Source organism: Scophthalmus maximus, chromosome 1 (assembly GCF_022379125.1).
Source record: "Scophthalmus maximus strain ysfricsl-2021 chromosome 1, ASM2237912v1, whole genome shotgun sequence".
Lineage (NCBI taxonomy): Eukaryota > Metazoa > Chordata > Actinopteri > Pleuronectiformes > Scophthalmidae > Scophthalmus > Scophthalmus maximus.
In genome coordinates, this window is record NC_061515.1 from 17,785,389 (window position 1) to 17,808,167 (window position 22,779).

The 22,779-nt window shown below is 41.3% G+C and overlaps 1 protein-coding gene and 1 long non-coding RNA gene across 2 annotated transcripts; one reads left to right on the forward strand and one right to left on the reverse strand.

The window, feature by feature from the left end:
* The first annotated feature begins 653 nt into the window (after nt 1-653).
* Nucleotides 654-22,077, forward strand: xrcc1 (X-ray repair complementing defective repair in Chinese hamster cells 1). The gene is made up of 17 exons (XM_035629948.2): nt 654-1,158; nt 1,291-1,383; nt 1,998-2,105; nt 2,209-2,367; nt 2,646-2,723; nt 3,185-3,308; nt 3,553-3,659; nt 5,783-5,945; nt 6,035-6,278; nt 7,723-7,839; nt 15,318-15,399; nt 15,508-15,610; nt 18,226-18,277; nt 19,632-19,771; nt 19,978-20,068; nt 20,438-20,513; nt 21,115-22,077. The coding sequence occupies exons 1-17, from the start codon at nt 1,108-1,110 to the stop codon at nt 21,220-21,222; spliced, it is 1,896 nt and encodes a 631-aa protein (XP_035485841.2). The 5' UTR covers nt 654-1,107; the 3' UTR covers nt 21,223-22,077.
* Nucleotides 2,618-6,279, reverse strand: LOC118308123. Its single transcript, XR_004793261.2, has 3 exons — nt 5,957-6,279; nt 3,532-3,687; nt 2,618-3,367 (listed from the first exon to the last, which is right to left on the reverse strand). It is a non-coding gene; the product is annotated as an uncharacterized LOC118308123 (long non-coding RNA).
* Nucleotides 22,078-22,779: the final 702 nt, after the last annotated feature.

Genomic DNA, 22,779 nt, shown 5'->3' on the forward strand with positions numbered 1-22,779 from the left:
GAGGTCATTATACTCAGTTTATGTTGGAAGAAGAATAACAACATCTAATTCATAATTATATTTTCAAAAAAAGCTACTTTTCCTTATTTTATGTAATAGTATGTGGGTGGGGGTTGTCAGTGTCCATACAACACATATATAGCTTGTAAGGATATTAATGGTGGTGATCATCATTCGCACTCATACATTCATACCTATGTGTTTATGATTAAATTCTTTACTAGAGCACACAATTGTTTACCAGTACAGTATAAAGTTCTTAAATATCTAGCCTCTTAAATTTATCAAAACTACACCAGATTGATGGATTTAACTTTTCAGACAAATGTGTGACAAAGGTCCAGTCGTTTTTAGAAAATTTACTGGACAGGTTATACATTTAAATAAATGTAAGTTGCGGACATCACTAATATGTTCTGGTATATTTTATTGTCTGTAATTCATAAGGTACTACTTTACAATTTGCAAATACCAGCTGATATACACGACACACGTGAATAAGGGGAGTCCCAGCCTTTTTATTTTTTTCCATTTCGAGCACTGGGGGTTTTTTTTGTAACCACCAACACAGTGTGTGGCGGTAATACGCCTTAACGCCAGTTGCCTTGCGCACTAAAATGGAGAGAAGAAGAAGAAGGAGACGAACGCTCATTGGATGGAAACGGCCCTGTGTCACAACACGACACACGTTAGGCTTTTGGTGGGAATATGACTTCGCCTTCGTGCACAATTATCTTGGAATGCAAAGTATTAACGTCTATTTTCTGATGTTTATCGTGACGCCAAAGTGAGCGGATATGTGTCAGGCTCACAACAAGTGGACAGATTAATTTATAAGAGCACTCTGGGTCCGTTAAATCCACCAGGCTAATCGGGAAAAGTTCACTCTGCCTATTGTTTGCTAGCGTGCTAACACGTTAGCCGACGGGCTGTAGCCGAATACAAGCAAACTGTTTTTCTTCTTCTTCTTCTTCGGGGCTAAAGCTGCTCTGCGCTGAGGCGACGCTGTGTGTGTGTTTTTGTGTTTTGTCAACCGGGGCCACGGTAGGAGCGAGGCAATTGTTGGTTTATTTGTCCTTGTTGAACCTGTGAAGAGTCCACGACACCATGCCAGAAATCCAGCTCAAGCACGTCGTGTCCTGCAGCACCGAGGACACTGTGAGTTGTTCCCCTGTCGCTTGTAACGTGTAGAGAGTTCTGTTCCACTGCAAGTGTCTTGCAATGTGTCATTTAACCAAATTCGGGCATCTCCTTCTCTCTGACTCGTTGTCATCAATGCGAAAAACACAGACTCACAAGGCGGACAACCTGCTGAGTTCTGACACCTACCGGAAGTGGAAAGCAGCCAGAGCCGGGGAGAAGCAGACGTCGGTCATTCTGCAGGTGCGTTGGTCCAGAAAATAAAAACAGGTGTTGTTGGAGAAAGTCTTTACAATCGTTTGCCTCACTGAAAAGTCTCAAGATTTGTTTACAGACGCCTCTCTCTCTTTTTTTAAATCTCGTGTGCTGTAGGCAAATTATGCTATTCCTATAATGTTAGCTCTGACATACATTTGCTGATGATTCCGTTTCCTGTGTTTGACCACAGGATATCTCGAAAGCAGGTGTTATACGATATTGCTCTTCACCTGGTTAGAGAGACGGGAGCGTATTATTCCAGTCTCTTCACAAGCAGCTTGAGGCTTCAAACTGTTGCAGGATCTTAACAGAAGATGTTAACGTCACATTTTCCTAGTTGTTTCAAAACAGTAATAAACTTTGCAATTTTGCTTTTGACAGTGCTTATCGAAAACAAATATTATAACAGCAGTAATTGTAACTTCATAACGTTATATAGTGTTGTAACTTAACGTCTCTCTACCCACACGACGTCTAAACGTTCACCTTTCTTTTACGTAAGGATATTTAAAAGTATTTTTGGTTGGCTTTCATGTAGGGCAGCTTTCTTGACCTTTTTATTTGATTTTTTTAAATTGTCGCTGCCTTTCTTCCCTCAGTTGGAGAAGGAGGAGCAGGTGCACAGCATCGATATAGGAAATGAAGGCTCAGCTTTCGTCGAGGTGTTAGTTGGCAATTCCTCCGCTGTCAGAGACCAGGACTATGAGGTATATGCTCACAAACCAAACATATTAAATGATTACACCTCTTCCCTATTCATTGCTCAATACTATCTCCTTTCCTTCTTTAAATTTTGAATGTCCGCATTAGGTGCTTCTGGTCACGTCTTCCTTCATGTCCCCAACGGAGAGTCGCAACGGCACCAACATGAACCGGGTGCGTTTCTTTGGGCCCAACCAGCTGCAGAAGAGCACATCACAGGAGAAGTGGGACAGGGTGAAAATTGTGTGTAGCCAGCCATACAGCAAGGTAAGAGGCACATCTGTCCTTTTAGGTTTTATAGAGTGTAAACCAATATATTGGTCAAGCTCTCAGTGCAACAGGCTATATAGAGCAAATTATCGCCTAACATATGGACCCGTAAAGGTGTACATCTGTGCACTTGGCACCTGCAGTGTGTTTAGTAGTTGGGTTAAGGAAGCTACAGTACGGAAGGTTATTTCTATAAAACGATGTACATTAATGGCACATATCCATTGTTGCAAGTGAAATGAAATGTAAGAGGAATTTGTCTTTGCACTTTATAGAACATAGCATACGGACTGGCCTTTGTTAAGTTCCATTCACCGCCGGACAAAAATGATCCTCCTCCCACAACCTCCCCAGTAAGTAACGCATTGTCTTTTGTCTTTCTCTGTTTTCTTTTAAATGGACTACTTGCACAACCATGTCCTGGTTCCACTTAGTACTGCTCAACTGTTTACGGTCCGGTTCAACAACAGCGCCGTGTGTGGGTGGGGTGTGTGTGTGTGTGTGTGCGCGCGCGCGCATGCATGTGTGTGTGTGTGTGTGTGTGTGTGTGCGCGTGTGCGTGTGTGTGTTTTAATGTAGGATTAAACTGCAGTGTTATTAGTACCATTCACTTTGACAAGAACATATATAGTATTTATGGGTTTTTTTCAACATTAATTCATCCTCTGGTTGGACTCCTGCTCTGAAACATGGCACAACCTCTCACTGCAGAATAGTGTTGGACATTTTCATTATCCTCTGAACTGAGCACTTCATTCAGTCTGTCCATCTCCTCTTGTGGCCCTGAACGTTCTTTTGTTCTCTCCCCTGTCAGAAACTGACAAAGCTTGGACAGTTCAGGGTGAAGGATGAGTCTCCATCGTCCGGGTCCAACCTTCAGCCTGGCAGTCTCTTCTTCAGTCGGGATAGTGCGACAAAACCCAGCACTTCCCTCAAAGGTAAATCCATTTGTTAAAATTTACCAGCTGCTGAAGTCCAATTGAATTCTTTCAGGTTTCTTCGATGATAAAGTTGAACAATAAAAAAAGCCAACAGAGCACTAATTAGTTTTTATATAAAGCTTCTTAATTGTACCGGGAGACAAGAACAAAGAGGTGAATTCAAAGACTTTCTTTACTGTCATGCCATTTTGTGAGGAACTGTTCCCCCTTGTTCCCTTACCAGTCCTCTTCTCCTCTCTAGTGTCCCCTCAGAGTGAGAAGTTGAGTTACGCTGCTGCCGCCCTGCAGTCTGGTGGCCCCTCCCACTCATCAGGCCCGGCTTCCTCGTCCAACTCGGCCTCACCACAGGTACTAAACATCCCCATCATATTCTCCACTGAAGGAAAAAAAAATCCATATATATATATATGTATACATATGTATGTGTGAAACTGCATAAATACTTTTTTAATGTAATATCATTACCACACTTATGTGACGGGTTCTTACATTTTTCGGCAGAGATCTCACTTTATGAATATTATTTACGTCACGGTGCCAAGACCAGAGCAATCAGCCTTCCCCACAGTTTGATAGTTTCCTGACATTGAAAATTCTTATTGGCCATATGCATGGTGTTCCGGTGCCACGTGCAGAGTGCACGGTGCGCCGGTGGGAGGTTCACTAAAAATTAAGCAGTGCCAAGTGAGTTGTTGAGCTTTTTGGTAGAAAATGTGTGCTAGACCAGTGAGTCCAAACCTTTACATTAAATGATCTGCACCACTGATAAGATATGCTGTAGAATGGATGTTATGGAATTGTTTGTGAGAGTCAACGTCTGTGTGCACATGAGTTAGTGCCTAATGGCCTTTTATAAGACTTTAAGTTTGTGAAATTGGCGTCACACACCACAGAGAAACTTGCCATGTGGTTCTGGGGAACATGACAGAAATCACAGAGCGCATCAACTCCCTTACAAATAATTTGCTCTCAAAGTCAGAAAACACTTATAAAACAGTCAAAGTTGAGCACAATTTAATCACAAGGCTAAGCGTTACGGCTTGGCAGACGACGGTGCAGAGAAACATCTGACACTTTCGCTTCCCCATTTGATCAGACGGGACCTGCATTACACACTTGCTGTGTGGTGCCACACGACAATGAGTGAGGGGGCCAAAAAACCCACTATTAGATTTATTACTATTATCACTAGAAAGCAGGGAAAGGTGTGTAAGAACAGCTGTTGACGATTGCAGCTCTCACTCTCAGCTCTCACTCTGCACACACCAGCCCGATTATTTCGGTGTTAGACTCCGCACTCAAAATAGATGTCTCTGAGCCGCATGTGCGGCAGGAACAGTGGTAAATCAGTCTGCAGTGAGTATAAGAGTGTCCACAGCTGCTTTTATGCCTTATGATCAGAATTTCTCCAGCAGGACATGAGTGTGGATAAATCTGAAGCCCCCGATTTCTGAAATGCTGCACCAGAGAGCAGTGCCATCACACATGACTGTATTAACCTAAGCAATTGAATCATACTTAAAATAAACATCCTACATTATTACACACATCAGACTGCTGCTCTTCATGTTCCAGACAACCGGATTAAATTGCCAGGCCTCTTTCAGTTTGTTGTGATGTTGTCACATGTCACTGTGACATAGCTGTGTTGAAAGTGTGAATGTATTAATCGCCACAGCCTCTGATTTTTATGTTTCGCCTCAGCCAGCCCCTTTTTGCACTTTACGCTGCTGCATACATACATGAACCAAAATAGCTTGTGCACTCAGACTCACTTTGTTTTGCTTTGTGCTTGTCGTTGGCGCCTGTGCAGCTCATTGTGTCCCTTTTGTTTTCCAAAAACACAATCCATAGTTGGTCAAATTCAATTTATTTAATGGGACTTTTTAAATATGCCGCATAATTTTTGGGGTTTCATCAACAGCTTGAAACACAACACTTCCTGGCACAAATAAAAATGAATCACTCTGCGCCCACTCCGACGAAGAAAGCAGGAGGGGATGCTCACACAGGGACAGGACCATTAATATTAACTGTCTGCATTTCACTTTGACTTTTGAAGGGAAAGATCAATGCAAAAGCTCTATTTGGGTTAGCAACTATCCCAGTGATTGCAGTTCTGTTCCCAATTTTCTCCTGTAATTGTTTTGCAAGCTTTTTCTGAAAGCTGTAAAGGCTCTGCAATTGTCCTGACTTGTATTTTGCATACTGATTTTGTTTCTGATTTCTCAACCACAGAAATTGGGGGGAAATGTTTCCTATATTCTGGCTACACTTTGACTTTGACCAAGTTTTATTTTATAATAATTTTTTTGTCATTAATGACCTTTTGGCACTAAGCAAAGTGAAAGTTTGGGCAGCGCCTCCTTCAACGTATCCGTCATTAACATTTAGGAGCACATTATTTTTGTCATTCTAGTTGCTTAAGAATGAGAAGGTTCCAGTTTTTTACATTAATTAATTCCTCTTAGCCACCAGCAAAAAAAAAATTTGAGTTCAGCAAAGAGCGGCAGTCGGCCCTGGGCCCTCCTCCTTCGAAGAAACTCAGCCCAGCTGGCTCACCTGAGAGCAAAGCTGTGACCCCCAAAAACAAGCCAAGCCCAGCCAGCGTGTCCAACTCCAGTTCTGCGAGAGGTAACACTTACCTCAGTGTGTGAATATTAGCATATTGTTAGATTATTTCCTCACAGAACCCTTCTTGACTCTCTGAATTGCTTCTCCAGCTTCCCCGGCACAGAAACCTTCTGATAAAAAGAGGGAGAGTCAGTCCAAATCCGAAACGCCACCGAAAAAACAGAAAGCAAAATCCCAGGTTACCCAGCAGGTCCCGTTCAACCGTATCATGGAGGGGGTGGTGTTTGTCCTCAGCGGCTTCCAAAACCCATTCAGAGGGGAGCTGAGGGAAAAGGCTCTGGATATGGGAGGCAAGTACCGGCCGGACTGGACGCCCGACTCCACGCACCTTATGTAAGTAAGCTGGCACAAATGGATAGGGGGTCATTACGGTATTGACCCGTAATGACGTGAGCGGCATTGAACTTCTCATCTGTTTCAGGGGGAAGGCAAAAAATGGAGGGAAGGCAAAAAATTTCCAAAAATGTAAAACTTTAAACTTAATTCTGTTTTGATCCAATATTGTTCAAACTCATGCTGTGATGATGATGTTGTATTCATATTCATCTTGTTGCAAGGATTATAAAACAGTCAACATTATGTTAAATACCCGTAGTTGTATAGTAGTTTATGGCTTTGGTTTGGTGTTCACAGATGAAAAATGAATTGTAATGTTATTCAAGGTGTTGTTTTTGTCAGTGTCCTTGACTCCTCTTATTTTGGTTTGAGTTTTAAAAAATAGATTTTTATAATCCCACCACCGCTTTAGGGGACACCGCTAACCGTAGATTTCAATAAGCTGAAGGACAGCTCAGCGCTATGGCCCCACAGAGAGAATATGGACAGATAGAGAATACAAAAGAGCTGCATATCAATCAATACATGGGGAATGTGCAGAATTTTGGCGACTGATGAGATTAAAGAAAGACGAGCAGAAAGAAAAGTGGATAAAACAGATTTTGGATTTTTCGTCTCAGCATATCATGAATTGTTTTAATGGGAACATGTCTGAGGTTTAATGATTAAGTTGTGGGACATCTGTGATTAATATCATGAGAATCAGAGAACATAATTTTGATGAATGTCCATACCATCTGTCAACATTTAAAAATGAATGTGAGCAGCCTTATCGCTCACAGTCGCACTCAACACAGACGGAAGAAAGCCCGCTCTAAGTTTTGATCTCCAAAACCAAATGAAGGTCCCGGCATTAGTCAGATTTCCCAATTATGTTGATCATAGTTTTTTTCCCCTCCAACAGTGTTTTCATTTCCATTTGGCAAGATGGGTTTCATGTTTCATTAGATAAAACTTTTGTTTTTGTGCTTACGTGAGGTTTGTGTTGGAGTCTGTGTTGTGCAGTAGGGGAGCAGAAGAGTACTTCATATTAAAATCAGTCCACAGGCGAATCATAGGACACTGAGAAAGTCGGGGAAGGTCTCGTTTTTTTAAGTTGCGTTCACACACTGGCAATAAATAAGAATGTATACGTGTAAATTACGCCACACTTTTAAGATAACAAGTGCAAAAATGAAACAGACTACAGGATTGTTGCCACTCTCAATAATTTAGTCTGATTGCATCTTGATCTCTGCAGTCTGACTGTTGCCCTTGTCTGCCTCTCTTTGTGGTGTGTGTGTGTGTGTGTGTGTGTGTGTGTGTGTGTGTGTGTGTGTGTGTGTGTGTGTGTGTGTGTGTGTGTGTGTGTGTGTGTGTGTGTGTGTGTGTGTGTGTGTGTGTGTGTGTGTGTGTGTGTGTGTGTGTGTGTGTGTGTGTGTGTCGACCCATTCATTTCCAGCTGTGCCTTCGCCAACACCCCCAAGTACAGCCAGGTGAAATCCGCAGGGGGTATCATCGTACGGAAGGAATGGGTGATGGACTGTCACAAGAGGAAACAAAAGATCTCCTTTAAACGGTAAGAGAACGAAATACAAAAACAAAGAAGCAATTTAGCAATAGATATTAATGAATTAGTAATTACAGCAGAGCTGGAATTTCTGGTGCTCGAACCTGCTCTCGCTGATTAATACTTTCTCTTGAGCCTCATCTGTACCTCTGCATCGCACAGAGAAATCACACTGATTGAAGCGTCCAAAAATACAGCTCACAGCAGTGAGGCCCAAATGCTACATCATTGTAACCTTGAGCAGCTGATGCCCGCTGCGACCGTGACTTCTATCCAGGCCGCTCTAGCAGCAGTCTAATTACATGCCTCATTACAGGGGGAGCTTTTGCAACACGAAGGCCGTCTGCCACTGCTCCACACTGATCTGTGTCTATTGAATAATGTACAGCTGAATACTCCTGTTAGGCAAACGGAGATCCAAATGAATTAGTCTCTCTGTACATGTGTTAGAAATTCCTTCATATTTGTTTGCTTCCATAACGACCGTGTCTGGCTTGAGGAGGGAATGAATTTGTAACCCTGGCTCCCACACTGTTGAGATATCCAAGTTTGCTGAACTTGTTAGTCTCGGCAATCGGATGCATTCAGACAAATAGTCAAATATGCAAAATGAGTATTGTGGTAGATATGATATTAGTGGTCAAAGTGTTGACTCTAATAAATTAAGCCCCCACTTTCAGCCATGTTTTCTGGTCTTTAGCAACGTTGAAACGTTCTGTAGAAATGATCATTTCTACAGATGCCGCTCCAGACATTCTACTGGTGTGATCTCTGGAGAATGTCTGAGTGGGAACACAGCAGGAGAATGTCCGTAGGATTCACAGCAAGCGAGTGAGCGTGTTGATGGCTTTAAACACAAACGCTGCTTTCCGCACCTGACTTATCGGAGGGTCCTGCATGCTGTACCAAAAATGCTCCGGAGATTATCCTGCTGTTGCGAACGCGGCTGACTCGGACTATCTCCTGCTGCGTTCGTCACATGTGATGGCAAACTCTGGAGACACAATTATGTGGACATTGTCCAGAGCTCATGTCTGGAAAAAAACCTTTAGAATCTTTAACATTTGTGGTTTCGTGCCGACATAGCAAAGGTCAGGTGGGGTCAGGCTAATTAGGGTGGATTAATGTGACCGTTATTCATAGAGCACACAGAGGTCAGGTGTTATTTTGCTGAGGTCATACTGTGTCCCTGCTTCTGAGACCTGCATGCCTTTTGCACAGCCAAAGAGGAAACGACCAAGGTTTTACTGAGTTTCGCTGCCCTAGCCATTAGGTAAAAACCAAATCGATTATTTTTGATGACCATGACAGGTCAATTTGTTTGTGTGCGAGAGAGAAAGAGGGCAGCGGCGGGGGAAAGAGTGCTGCACATGGCTACAAAAACTAAGTTAGAGATCTTTTATGTTGTTATGAGGAGTGTATTAATATTCATGTCATAATGAAACTGTGGCGTGACTTTGGCAGGCTGTCACAGGCGAGTTAGCGGACGAGTCCCGGTGCGGTGGGAACTCCCGAGATGCTCCAGAGCGACATGAGCCCCGTCTCCCTCTACCCAGGGAGGCGAGCCACAGTCTTGGCCATAACCCCACTTTGACACAAACTCAGATCAGACGAGACAACCCGCTGAATTTAATTCTATTTAACTATTAAATTGAGGGAGCAAAAGTAGTATCGGCTCAAAGGAACGGCTCAAGAAAATCGGCAGTCCATATCGGTCATTGGCTAAGGCTGATGAAAAAAAATCGGTATCGGCATCGGCCCTAAAAAATCGGTATCGGTCGATCCCTAATTTGGACACATCCACTGCCAATTTTGTACGTAGCCCAAAAGTACAAGTGCACAGTTCAGATCATGGCTGTGCAATATGTACATAGTGTGAAAAATTTGAAAAAAAGGCTATCAGTTTCATATTGTTTCTCCATCGTTTATTTTGCAAGTCACAAATCACATATTACCACTGTATTTTTCTCACTTAGACTCAGTTCTTTGCATTCTTCCACTTGACACGGATCAAGGCAGGAAATTAGCAGAAAGGCGACACAAACAAACATGGAGGAGCGCGAACGTGGCACATAAAGTGGTCATTCTGAACAGCTGTAGGGCTCTGAGCAGACAAAAAAAGCAGTTTGTACCTTATAGAAGGGCTAGTACTGATGCATGGGCAAAACAGAAGGAAAGATATTGGATTTTAGTGTTCAAAACAAAACCCGGACTCAGACGTTGCAAAAGGCTTTTGCCTTCAACACACCAAATGGCAAAGAATCCCGAATAAGTAAGGTTACAAGTTACACCTGTATAGACATGGCCCCGATAGACGTAGTCAAGATAAGGTACGTGGTAGTTATGTCGCACAGCCCAAGTTCAGATATGCTTGTGGCTTGTGGCCTACTCTTTGATTCTTCCAAGCAGGTTTTCCCTCGTTGTGCCACTTTGTGCACTAGAACTGACTTAATTTTCTCTTAACAACCAGTTGTCTTGTTTAAAAGAGAAACGTGACCTTTATTCTGGCCTATTGCTGCGTAGGAAGTGTACCCGAATTATGACTGCTAAAGGTCCAATCCAATCAAATTTCCGGTGTGACCTTTACAAAACAAAGAAAAATCTGGTGTCAGTACATCTTTGATATGTTTTCTCACTTTGTTGCATGGCATATTTGAGTTTAGAGGGTGTTTACTATTTAGTCGATCAGATCATGCCAAATTTAATTTGCAACTATTTTGATAATGATTTGTTCTTTTCACTCATTTCCAAGCAAAAATGCAGAGCATTAAACCGTTCCAGACTCTCAAATGGGGGAATATGGTTGTTTTCGTTGTCTTTATAAGATGGGTAGAAACATATTTTTTAGTTTCAGACTGTTGGTCATGAACAAAATATATCAGGCGATTAACCAAGTGGTTGACAGATTAATCAATAATGGGAATAAGCACGAGATTGCAGTTCTATTTGAGTCATGAATGGACACCGGGAAGAGGCACAGACCTTCATTAGTGTGTATTTCTCTGGTTATGATTAGTTGTCTTGATGATGCTGTCATCCCAGTGAGATTATTGTCACAGAGGTCCACTTGGATATGTCTATCACAGAAATCAATTTTTGCTCCAGTTAAACCTCACCGCCAGAAATGAAAGCAATTAGCATGCATATGTTATGAGCTCTGCAAAGATACAAAGAGAGCAATGTGGACAGCTTTTAAAGAAAAAGAAATACAGCTAGAGGCCCGCGGCACGCGGATGCTGTTGTTTTAATGAAGTCTGCTCCCTAGGTCAAGAAGATTCTCAAAAAGTGCATTGAAATGAGAAGGTTCACCGCAGCCGTGGCGTCATTCCCCCTCACGGTCGCCACTACCGTCCTCCCCCCACGGCTCCCTCCTCTCTTGTTGTCATAGCTCTGTCCAGCTCTGCTATTGTGCCGCAGGTGGAGTGTGCAGCTTTGATGATGTGTCCTTTATTTAAAAGCTGCATCTGCTATGGGTAATTAAAGGGACCACTTACTTTGATGGTGACAAGTATCCAAACAAATGCGCACTCTCTAACTGTTGCCGCATCATGCACACAAACACTGTCACCGAGCATCTGAAGGCAAACGCACAGCTTTGTCGAGCTCCTGCCATGCATGTGTGTGTGTGTGTGTGTGTGTGTGTGTGTGTGTGTGTGTGTGTGTGTGTGTGTGTGTGTGTGTGTGTGTGTGTGTGTGTGTGTGTGTGTGTGTGTGTGTGTGTGTGTGTGTGTGTGTGTGTGTGTGTGTGTGTGTGTGTGTGTGTGTGTGTGTGTGTGTGTGTGTGTGTGTGTTAATGAGATTGTGACATCATCCAACCAGTGAGAATGCAGAGACAGACAGAAAGCGGGGTGAGCAGTAAACACTCAAGTGGCTCTACAACATCCCATCACAATAGAGATGAATACATAAACAAATTTGTCGTTAAAACCGAGGCCCTGATGGAAACGTCACAGAAGGACGTGGAAAATGGTCGCCATGTCGAAGCCAAAATGTCAGCACAAACACATCATGATGTATCTATGGCACGTGAGATGTGATCGTACACAACCACCCAACTCATAAAATGAAAATGGTCAATGGTTTTTTTTGTTGCCAATAGTTTAAAAGTGCAGACAGTTGGTCACCATCATTTCACAATGACAGGAAATCAGAAAATGTCACGTGTGATGGGTATTCAGGTATCTTTGGTGTTTTTGTAGAATAGAACAGACAATCAAAGAAGAATCAATAGATGCATCAATAATTAAAAATGATGATTAGTTTTGCATCTATTTTACAAAATAACATTTAAGCTGTGTAATTGTACACATTAGTCTACTTCAAGCTGCCTTCCCACACAACTTAACTGACTAAAGTAAAAATATGATGATACTAAATCTCAGTCACAACAGGTGTAATTATTCAAAAGAAAATAGAAACATTATTATGATTGAAACCCTAATCCTGACCTAAATCAACATAAAATGTTCAGTGGCAATTTTATGTTTTTGTAACATCATGTCAAAAGTCTTTTATATTTTAAGTCCTAAATGCGACAACTGTTGACTCCCGCGACTTAAAAACCTCATTCTGTGAACACATGGTGACATGAGGTCATTGATATGTGATGTCAGACGAAGCAAACTTTGAGGCAGCAAATGAACTAACATGTTAGTCATTAATCTCCTGATTATTTTGGCAGGTGATATATTAAGTGTCAGAATGTCACAAATGTTCCTTTGAAACAAGTCGGTTATTTTGACTTTAGCAGTGTGACAATTGTCATTTCAATCGTTTCAGCTTTACCTTAAAAAACAAAAACAAACATGTCTCTAGCTCATTTTAAGATGAGAAGATCAGACTTTTAGGTGATGCCACCACAAACTGTCATAAGCAACAGAAGCCGCATTGCTCCCCTTGTCCACCGTGTAGCTTTTCATTTTCCAATTTCCTGGGCACTGAGTTTTATGAAACAAGGAGGCATAGGTCAATAAAATGTCTCCTTATATTGTGAGCGGAAATGATAATACCTCAACACCGCTGATATTTCAACTCTCTCCACTTCACTCCTCTGTGCTGATAATGTTCAGGTGCCAGGTGGTTTTACAGTTGCTCGAGGGGCTGCGTGGAGAGGATGGGGGGGACAAATGTCGCGTCCTCAATTTATCATTGTGCGTTTAGTGTGTGAAGGCAGCAGAAATATTTTCATATCGGCCCTCTCCTCTTTGTCTCTCTCTCTCGCCCATTTCCTGTATCGCTATCAGCCCTGGTTTGTGTTTCGCTATTGAATTTATTAGATTTTTTTATTTTTTTATTTCCCCCCCACACTCTCGTAACCTTTGCAGAGAACATAAGAGATGGAGTCACGATCATTCTTCTGACAGTGCACTTCCTACATCTTTTATGGATATGGGTGGCTGTGCCTCTGGAGGTTGAACAGGGTCAATCGCTAATCGGAGAGGTCAGTGATTCAGCTCCTCCAGTTCGCATGTCAAGTGTCCTATAGCAAGACACTGAACCCCAAATTGTAAATGGATGATCGATAGAGGCCATATACACTGAACAAAATTATAAACGCAACACTTTTGTTTTTGCCCCCATTTTTCATGAGCTGAACTCAAAGATCTAAGACTTTTTCTATGTACACAAAAGGTTCAAGGTTGTTTACAAATCTGCCTAAATCTGTGTTAGTGAGCACTTCTCCTTTGCCGAGATAATCCATCCACCTCATAGGTGTGACATATCAAGATGCTGATTAGACAGCATGATTATGCCACAATAAAAGGCCACTCTAAATGGATGGATTATCTCGGCAAAGGAGAAGTGCTCACTAACACAGATTTAGACAGATTTATGAACAATATTTGAGTTCAGCTCATGAAAAATGGGGGCAAAAACAAAAGTGTTGAGTTTATAATTTTGTTCAGTGTGTATATGTGTGTGTGTATATATATATATATATGTATATATATATATATATACACACACACACACAAAGAATTGTGACCTGTCGTGTAAAGCCTTTAGCTACCATTAAGACTAGATAAGCTATGCAGTCCTCTTATCATTTCTCTCCAGGTATTGTTTGATTGTTTAATAATCCGTCAATGCGGCTTTGTTTGCAGTCTTTTTTTGATTTGTTGTATTTTTCACATAAATTTGAATAGATTTAATCAAATTCATGGCATCTTCAGCTATGGGCCAAAAAAACAAGGGATTATTTTTTGATCTGGATTCAGTAATTGTTGTTGTGAGGGGAAAAAGGCCCATAACTAACTCTAATGAGACAAAGATCTACTGGCACATAATTCCATGATTATTTGTCACTTTTTTTTGTATGCTGATGCAAGAATTTCTAAAGTTTTTGTTATTCAAATGGAAACTTTTGAAGTATTGTGCAGTCAGAGGTATTTTATGAGTGTTGGATTGATTCAGACACATTAACACAGCTGCAAAAAGGAGCTGTTCCAGAACTAAAGTACAATTCTTTTTTTTTTTTCTTCCACAGCTTTTTTCTGCAGCTTGGATCTGCATAAAAACTTTAGGTTAAATGTTTAGAAGATTAACAACCCCATCAGAAAATGCCAGGTTTAAGCTACAAGCCTGTGTACGTTAAACTGAAGAGGTCAAAGTTAAATACGACTCCCAAGTTAGATTTTAATAAGAAATACCCAAGCACTGTACAGTGTCATGTCAAAATGATGGACCAAAAGAACGTGAAAGGTTTAGTGCTCAATCCATGGAGAAATGTGCACAGCGCATATTCACAAACTACGCCTTAGACAAGACCTCAGGACACTTTTTGTGTATTAGTGGGCTGTCTGACAGACCACATGTAAATTAAGTCACTTACATTTCGGTATTCAACTGGTTTGATCTTTACACCAGATCAGAGTTTTGTTGTCATTTTTTCTTTCTCCACTGGTAACCTATTAATATTCTTTGTCACGTTTTTCTTTTTAACCTAATGGTTTCACCGTCTTATTATGTTTCTTTCCTTTTGAGCTTTGCCAATTGGATAGATGGATACAATTAAGTTAGAGCCACGTTTAGGGAGTGAACGAGGAGCGATTTCTAATCAGCCAGTAGTATTGAGTATTCCTAAAGAAGCTCGTATATATGAAGTGTTGTCAGAGCAGGGGTGGATTCGGATTGTCGGTCCTAACGTCTTTTCCTATCTACTATTCTTTGACCTCATGGCGTTTTCCATTGAGGTCAAAGGTGTAAAGGCGGATCTCCAGAGCATGCAAAAATCGTAGTATTTAATATACAGGCGGTGGTAATGTTTTAAAGATCAGGACATTCTGGTGAGAAAGGGGCACCTTCACTCTGAGCATTGCTTTCGTTCCTCTATCGCATGCCCAATAGCCCACTGCAGTTTGAGACGTTGTATAAGTAAGGCTGGTTGGGAGCAAGATATATTGTACAGGCGGCATTTCTCCCTTGTCCTTAATCATCCTGACACATTTTGTTCATCCCTTATCTTTTTTTTTTTGGTCTTCCTCCAGGTATTTGATGGATGGAGCAGAGTCGAGCTCCGAGAGCGAAATGGAAGTGGACGACCAGAGTGAAGAGGAAATGAGCACAAAGGTACATTTGTTTTTTTTGTGTCAGCATACAAAAACTAATCAAATGACGAATCCTTTTCTCAGTTTGTAACTGTCAGTTTTAACGTTCCGCCCATGCTGTTATTCGCAGACTCCACAGAAGCAAGAGAGACAAGTCACCCCCAACAAAACACCAGAAAGGAGGAAGAAAGATGACGACGAATACGCCGGCTCCACTGACGTGGATGAACCAGGTTTGCATCAAACTACTTTAAAAGAAGCCCATTGTGGGGGGAAAAAAATACCTGAACTTGACCTGACATTTGATTTAATATTCAGTCAACAGCAGCGTCGCCACTTCAGTGACTCCACACTTCTCTTACTTTCTGTGACTACTAGAGAAACTGTAAAAGAGAGGGGGCACATCATTATTTTTACAAAGTTTTAGAATGTATTTTTTGGTTTCTTGGAAGAAATGGACTGTCGGCACGTTGAAAACGAAAAATAAAGGAAATGGAAGGTCAAAGAAGCACTTAGTTCCCATCCAACCCGAGTGGAAAGAGAGAAAAATATGTTGTACAAAAACTTATTTCTCCCAAGTGTTGAAGGCCAAATCAAAACTCTTCTAAGTTTTGTAGGACTGCATTTTTTAATACAGCGCATTTTCTAAATTGCTTTAAAGGGACATTCAGTGTAATTGTAGTACCTTCGGTTGTGTACTGTAAATTCCTACATACAAATTATAGCCAAAGGCAGAATAAATACGTACTAAAACGTAGTAAATACTTAAATAATGTCCAGTTCCTAAAGCACTGTATGGAAACGGGAGGAAACTAAAGTGTCTAAGTTATTGTGGATCATGGAAAATTTGTGCAAAAAATTTCCATATTTACCTATAATTTTGTACAAGAAGATAGTCTCACCGTTCTCACCATTCCATTGTTAGTTTTTATTATTATTGTTGAACAGAAATGCTCTTTTCCTTCCCTAATGAATTTAGATCAATGAAATCCTCCAATAAAATGTCCCAATGTTGTTTAAGAAACTTCCTGTGTGTTTCACAGTAAAAGCCCTCTAGAGAAGAAATAGGAATAAGACCTCTGAGCTGCTAAAAGGCTTTTAATGTGAAAGAAGTAATGTATTTGCGTTTGTTCAATCGGAAACTACATAAATCAATCCACTTCTTTTTTTTTTTCGACCAAAAATATCTCAATCACTGGTTGATTTCCTATAAAATTTTGCGCAGAAATTCTCTCCTCTATCTCTCCAGGCAATCAATCCTACCTTTTGTTTGATGGGTGACACGCTTCAGGTGGATTGCCATGAAATTAGTTACAGGCATTTATGTTCCCACAAAATGAAAATTTCTATGATTCCCTCACTTGCTCCACCAATGTTAACCACGCTAAATTAAGGTGGTGCACCTGTAGCAGATCAGAAACTTAGAACTTTAAACTACAATTTGTTTAAATTGTTTGTCTGTTAGGGTTTTTATGTTTTTGGGCGTTTTTCCTTCATTTGACATGCGACAATCTAGGGAATCGAAACATAATCACCAGATGCCCCTAAGATTTGACTAATTCTATTTATTGGTTGTATTAATCCACATTTTTTGGTTTGTCTGTGGGAACCAGAGAGTCGAGCATTGTTTTTTCTTTCCTGTCCATTTACTCAATTTACAAATTAAAATAGAAACGTCGGTGCTTCACTGCTGCAGGGTCCGCCACCACACATTAATTACAATGAGAGTAAATTATGGGAGACGGGAAAACAACCGGCCATAAGGTTTGCAGCCATGTAAACGGAAGTCAAATGTAACTCCACAATTACAAAAGAGAAGAGAATAATTAAAATATACTACTACTTATAAAGAGGTAAACATGAGATGGACACGCACGATCTTTACAAGTTCGATACTTGATATATCCATCTGACTTGTAAAGTCACCCGGTCCTCCTTGGTCCTCCTCAGTCCTCTGCAGCACTGGAGCTGCAGAGGACTGAGTGAATTGAGAAAGAGTAAGAGGGTGAGGTGAGAGCTCAGGAACGAGACAAAGGGCATCACCTCCACGAAGCACATGGAAATCGAGCGGTTGATAATTCAACCGTGTAAAGAACGGGGAACAACATGCACACCGTAGACAGAGTTTGACAGAGAAACAGGAAAGGAGGGACAATGTAATCACCGTGAGGAGACTTGTGCATGATTCTCATTTCTATGTAAATTTTCAGGCCATAAGCAAAGTGCTGAGGTGCATCAGTGAGGACCCATGCAACAAACAATGACCCACCCAAACCGAACAGGGAGGCCACTTTTTAATTATAGCTTCTTCTCGTTCCCCTCGCAACAACGCGCGATTGTGTGGCGACGGAGAGAGTTACCAACAAGGTTTCATCCTCTGAACCGCTGATGAATACAAATGTAGTGTCACCGGAATTTTCTATGCACGCTAGGCATAATAAAACTAATAGTATCGTATCAAAAACAAGACGGAGAGATTAAACTTGTTTCATCGTATGACCAGAAATTTACAGCAGCACTGTTTGACATTTGATTATCGACATTAATTAGTTTTGAGATTCAGAAAAGAGTGCGATGATGATAACTGAAGGAACTAGGAAACAACCTTGTTTTCACTGAATTGATATTTTCCTCAGTAAACAACCTAATTATGACCCTGTCCGTCTGCGTTTGTCTGAATTGCTGCACACTACAGTTTCTGGAGTAAATCATGGACGCATAAATCTTTTCACCCTTTTTATTTTTTTTTTAAGTTTTATTTAATTTTCAGCTTGGCCTTTCCTGTTACTGTAATAAATGACCTGTCAGTTTTCTAGGTAAATTGTCCTGTTAACACTTCGTTTCACAGGAGATGATGATGATGACGAATCTGCCGTGGACACGGAAGACGAGCTGCAGAGGTAAATACAACGAATAATGTCAATAATGCTCTTTGTGATATTGACGTGGACAAGTTTGTTTCTTCCGTGTCCTTTGTGTTCGTTGACTCCGTCTCTTCTCTCGTGTTACGACAGTAATACATTGAACCATTGATTCCCTTTTGAAATCTGTGATTCCCCTTCAACCGCAGTCGACTTTTGATGAACCACCACACAGTAATGGAGAAGTAACTGGAGTTGACTTTGGAAATTTTTAATGCAAAACAGTGACTTTGGTTACTTAAAGGGAAGCATTGCTTCTGAAATACGGAATGTGGGAACGGTTGTCTTTAAAAGAGCTACTTTTGTACTTTAACTTAAAGCTACACTTATATATTTTTTTCATTTTATTTAAACCATTTCAAATGGTAACGTGTAAAGTAAAATGCGTCATTTATTCTGATGAAACAAGTGTCTTTTAGCTTATTGTTTTTAGTTTTACAACCTTTTTACAGTTCATTTGCAATCTTTCACATGCAGCTGTTTTCAGCACACACCAAGTGGCAGTTTATGTTACACACACAGTTACAAACCCTCAAAAAATCCTTGCACACTGCGCACTGCCAAACTCCACAGCAAACAGAGAAAACATAGTGGAACATTTAGCCGCTAAAGAGTCAAATACTTCCCTCAGGATTTGGTAGGGACCAAAACCAGAGCTAAAAGAAAGTATTGTCCACCAAATTAATGGCGGCTGGACGTATAAATTAGCAAAGTGTTTGTTAACACATTTGTTATTAAAAACTTGATATAAAAATGATACTGAGAAGTTGTTGTGCTTACACATTGTCACTTCCCTCAAGTGGCCAAAAAATCTATTAAAGTGGCAGTGAGCTATTTTAATCCAATACACTTATTGTTAAAAATTGGCGAATATTTCATCACCGTCCGTAATAGGTCAGTTCTGTGTGCGCTGGAAAAAAATCTCTCTTTTCAGCGCAGCTGTAAATTGGGGGGGGGGATGGTGCGGACCACACCACACAACACATTGTGTGCAGTTTGTCAACATCACTCGCCGACATGTTAAGAAACTTGCGAGCAACAGACAGACTCTACGACTCCGGTGTTTTGGCTATTGGCAAGAATGCAGATCGGCATGACCCGCGACTTTCAGCAACGCAATAATATATTTAGGTTCAGTTCTTTCAATGGATTCGTTAAGTCCATAAAAGAGTAGACATGTGGTCCTCTGCCTATGTAACCGTGAGCACCATTAGAAGGAGTGTTCAGATGAGACAAACGAGGATGTGTCGTATTTTTAGAGGCAGGTATCATGTAGCATAAAAGATATAAGATAAAGTTTGATTAAGTTTGTGTGTTTTTGTCCCTGTGAAAGAGTGGAGAAGGAGAACAGGCAGAAAAAAGCAGCAGCAGCAGATGTGAAGATGGTGAAAGAGGAGGATCCGTATGGGGGCTCGACAGATGAAAACACAGATGCTGAGGCTGAAGAGGATCATCCCATCCCCGAGCTACCAGGTCCGTCTCTGTTGGTCTGCTCTACTCTCTTCCTCGTGGAACTTAAACACCACTTTCTGCATACAATTTTCTATTTCCGTTTTAGTTTTGTTCCTTTCTCCCCCTTTTGCCAAAGAGAACCTATAAATAATTACCTCATATATTGTTTAGTAATCATAATTGAACTTGTCTGCTCCTTTCTCTCACCGTGTCATCGTTTTATCCAGAGTTCCTGAGCGGAAAGCACTTTTTCCTCTACGGCAAATTCCCCAACAACGAGAGACGCCTGGTGTTGCGATACATCGTCGCCTTTAACGGGTGAGAAAGACTTCTAACTTTCGACAAAGTTGAATTGGTTGCAGGAAGTCGACGTGAACATAAATTATGCAAACTACAAATTGTCACATAAAATTTAGTTTGCATGGTCTTTTTGCCTGGTTTGAATAATTCTGTTTTGTTAAATTTAACTTGGTTGTAATTTCCCCCTTTTTGCATGCAAGTTTAAAATTGTGTGGTGATTGTGCGCATCAGAGTTAAATTGTGCATTCATTAAGCGCTTTAGAGGACAAAATATCGTTATATATATCGTGTATCGCGATATAACAAAAAATATATTGCAATATTATTTATAGGCCATATCACTCAGCCCTATGATGTATCATGACACGTTGTCCATCTGTGCTCCAGAGTTATCGAGGACTACATGACGGAGAAGGTGCAGTTCGTGGTGACCAGTGAGGGCTGGCACGACTCTTTTGAAGACGTGAGTTCAGTCGTCTCTCTTCTCTCTCCTTTTGGCGTTGCATCAGTATTTCATCATCGTCGTTGGCCACAGACGAGTGAGGTCGTCCAACTCGGGACTACAGAGTGTTGAGCGTTTGTGTAAATGTGGGTTTGAACATGTATGCAGTGATGCTTTTATCATTCACTCCCACAAACAGGACAGTTTTGTCAAATGAATCGCTACACGGGAACTGTGCTCTCTCAAGTGCATGAATGAAAATCTTTTTAACAAGCCACAGAGGAAGGAAGAAAAATAAAATCACCCTTTGAACATATTGCTGAGCACTGCTGGCAGAAAGGGCATCTTAGTTATTTTAAGCGGTAAGCGCTTGATTTTTCAAGGGATGAGCAAATGCAGGCAATAGAGCAAATTGGTAGCCTGTGTTTTACCCTCCCCAGTACAAATGCAACAGTGTCGGGAGAAAGTGGCTTTCTATTTGTATTTGGGGATTTATTTATTTTTAGCCAATTGACATCAGTGTTAGCATCTGAATCAGCAGCGTGGCTTTGCCTCCTTCCTGCAAGTCCAACGACAAGAACACGCCATGACCTCACTCTCTTTCTCTTCCCTCCCGCCACAGGCCCTGATGGAGAACGGCAATCTGAACTTTGTCAAACCCGCTTGGATTTACGCCATCAATGAACGACAGAAGATCCTGCCCTATCAGCCCTACACTGTCGTCCCCTGAACGACTCGCCGTGTGCACAACCAAGCGCTCGCACACACTCTGACTCCATGTACCGGCGAAGACGCAGTGGGGAAATCATAGACTTTTTTTCTTCTTTTTTTTTCACTTGACTTAGAAAAAGCAACTGAACCAATTCTGGTTCATTAATGACATTTTTTTTTTTTACCATGAAATGTTTCACCTTTTGGCCAAGCTAGGGAAAAAAGAAAATGTCTATTTAAATGGCGTCTGTTGAATGTTAGGATAAGTTTAGATTTATTATTAGCCGTTTATTTGAAGCTTGTTAAACTTAGCTTGGCCACGAAGCAACTTCATCATCATCATTATCAGTGCGCTTCTCAGTCGCTTTGTCTTTTAGTACGAAGCACACGCACCCTCCGCTGCCGCTTGCCTCCGCTTGCTGCCGCCGCTCACCTCAGCTTCCTCAGGCTCCGTCTGGAAACGAGTTATCACCCCGTCCTGACTGCCGGCGGCACCGATAAGACTCTGACTTGTGTAAGCGGGCTGACTATTACGAGCCTGGAGTCAGGCACAAGGTGCCAGTTATTTAAGGTTGCAGCAAAAAAACGAAGACTCTCTGAGGACTGCGCTAGTAAATTGATGGGTTTCTGTGTGTTGTTAAAAGTTTTAAACCGTTTGATTTGTGTTTTGGTTTCATGTGTGTGTTAAATATAACGAGAGGCGGACCGGCTCAATGGACGCGAGGACGTAATAATGAGCGTCTGTTTTTTTTGCGTTACTCAAAATTTCCGTTTTGGTTAATTCACTGAAGCAGCTTGTGTACATCTCTAACCCTAACCCCCCCCTCTTTACAATACTTTATTATTTTGTCTAAATAAAAAAAAAGATCTTCAATTAACCGTGTCGCTCACTGTTTTTCCTTTTTTTTGGGCTTTGCACTTAGCTGCTCTCGATTCCTTACATTGTGTTTGCAGCTTGAGAGGCACTCTCTTCCTTCTCATTCCTTCTCTCGTCTGTAGCCCTCTCTCTCCTCTCCCTCTTCTCTCTGCTCTCTCTGTAATTTACTTCTCTTCTTCTGCCCCCGGAGCCACTCGATCCTCTGCTCTTCAGTCAAGGGGATTAGAAAGCTGGAATGTGGATGAGGGACAGGGAGAGTTGGTTGAATGGAAGACAGAGAGGGGCTTCACGAAAGAGGAAAAAGGCATGGATATTTAAGCCATGATTCTCTTTATTTTATTTTTTTCTACTTGTGATGTAAGATAAATCCTCACCCTCACGTCGTCCCATCTGACAGGTCAGATTTGTTCGAACAGCTGCGTTTCCTCCATGTTCTCGTCACCTTGATCTGTTCCAGTCAGATTAGTTTTTTTGCCCTTTTGCATTTTTATGACTCTCTTGAATCTCGACAATGACCTTGACTGACGATGACCTTCTTGGCAAGATGCTCACAGTAGCTGACGCGTAGTGTTGAGTGTTTTTCTCTAATTATTGGAAGATTGAAACTCTTCATTCCATCTGATAGTTTTTTTTCCTTCTCATTTCTTGCTTTGTTTTGTTTGTGGAGGGGTCAATTAATGTGCAGAATTTTTTTTTATA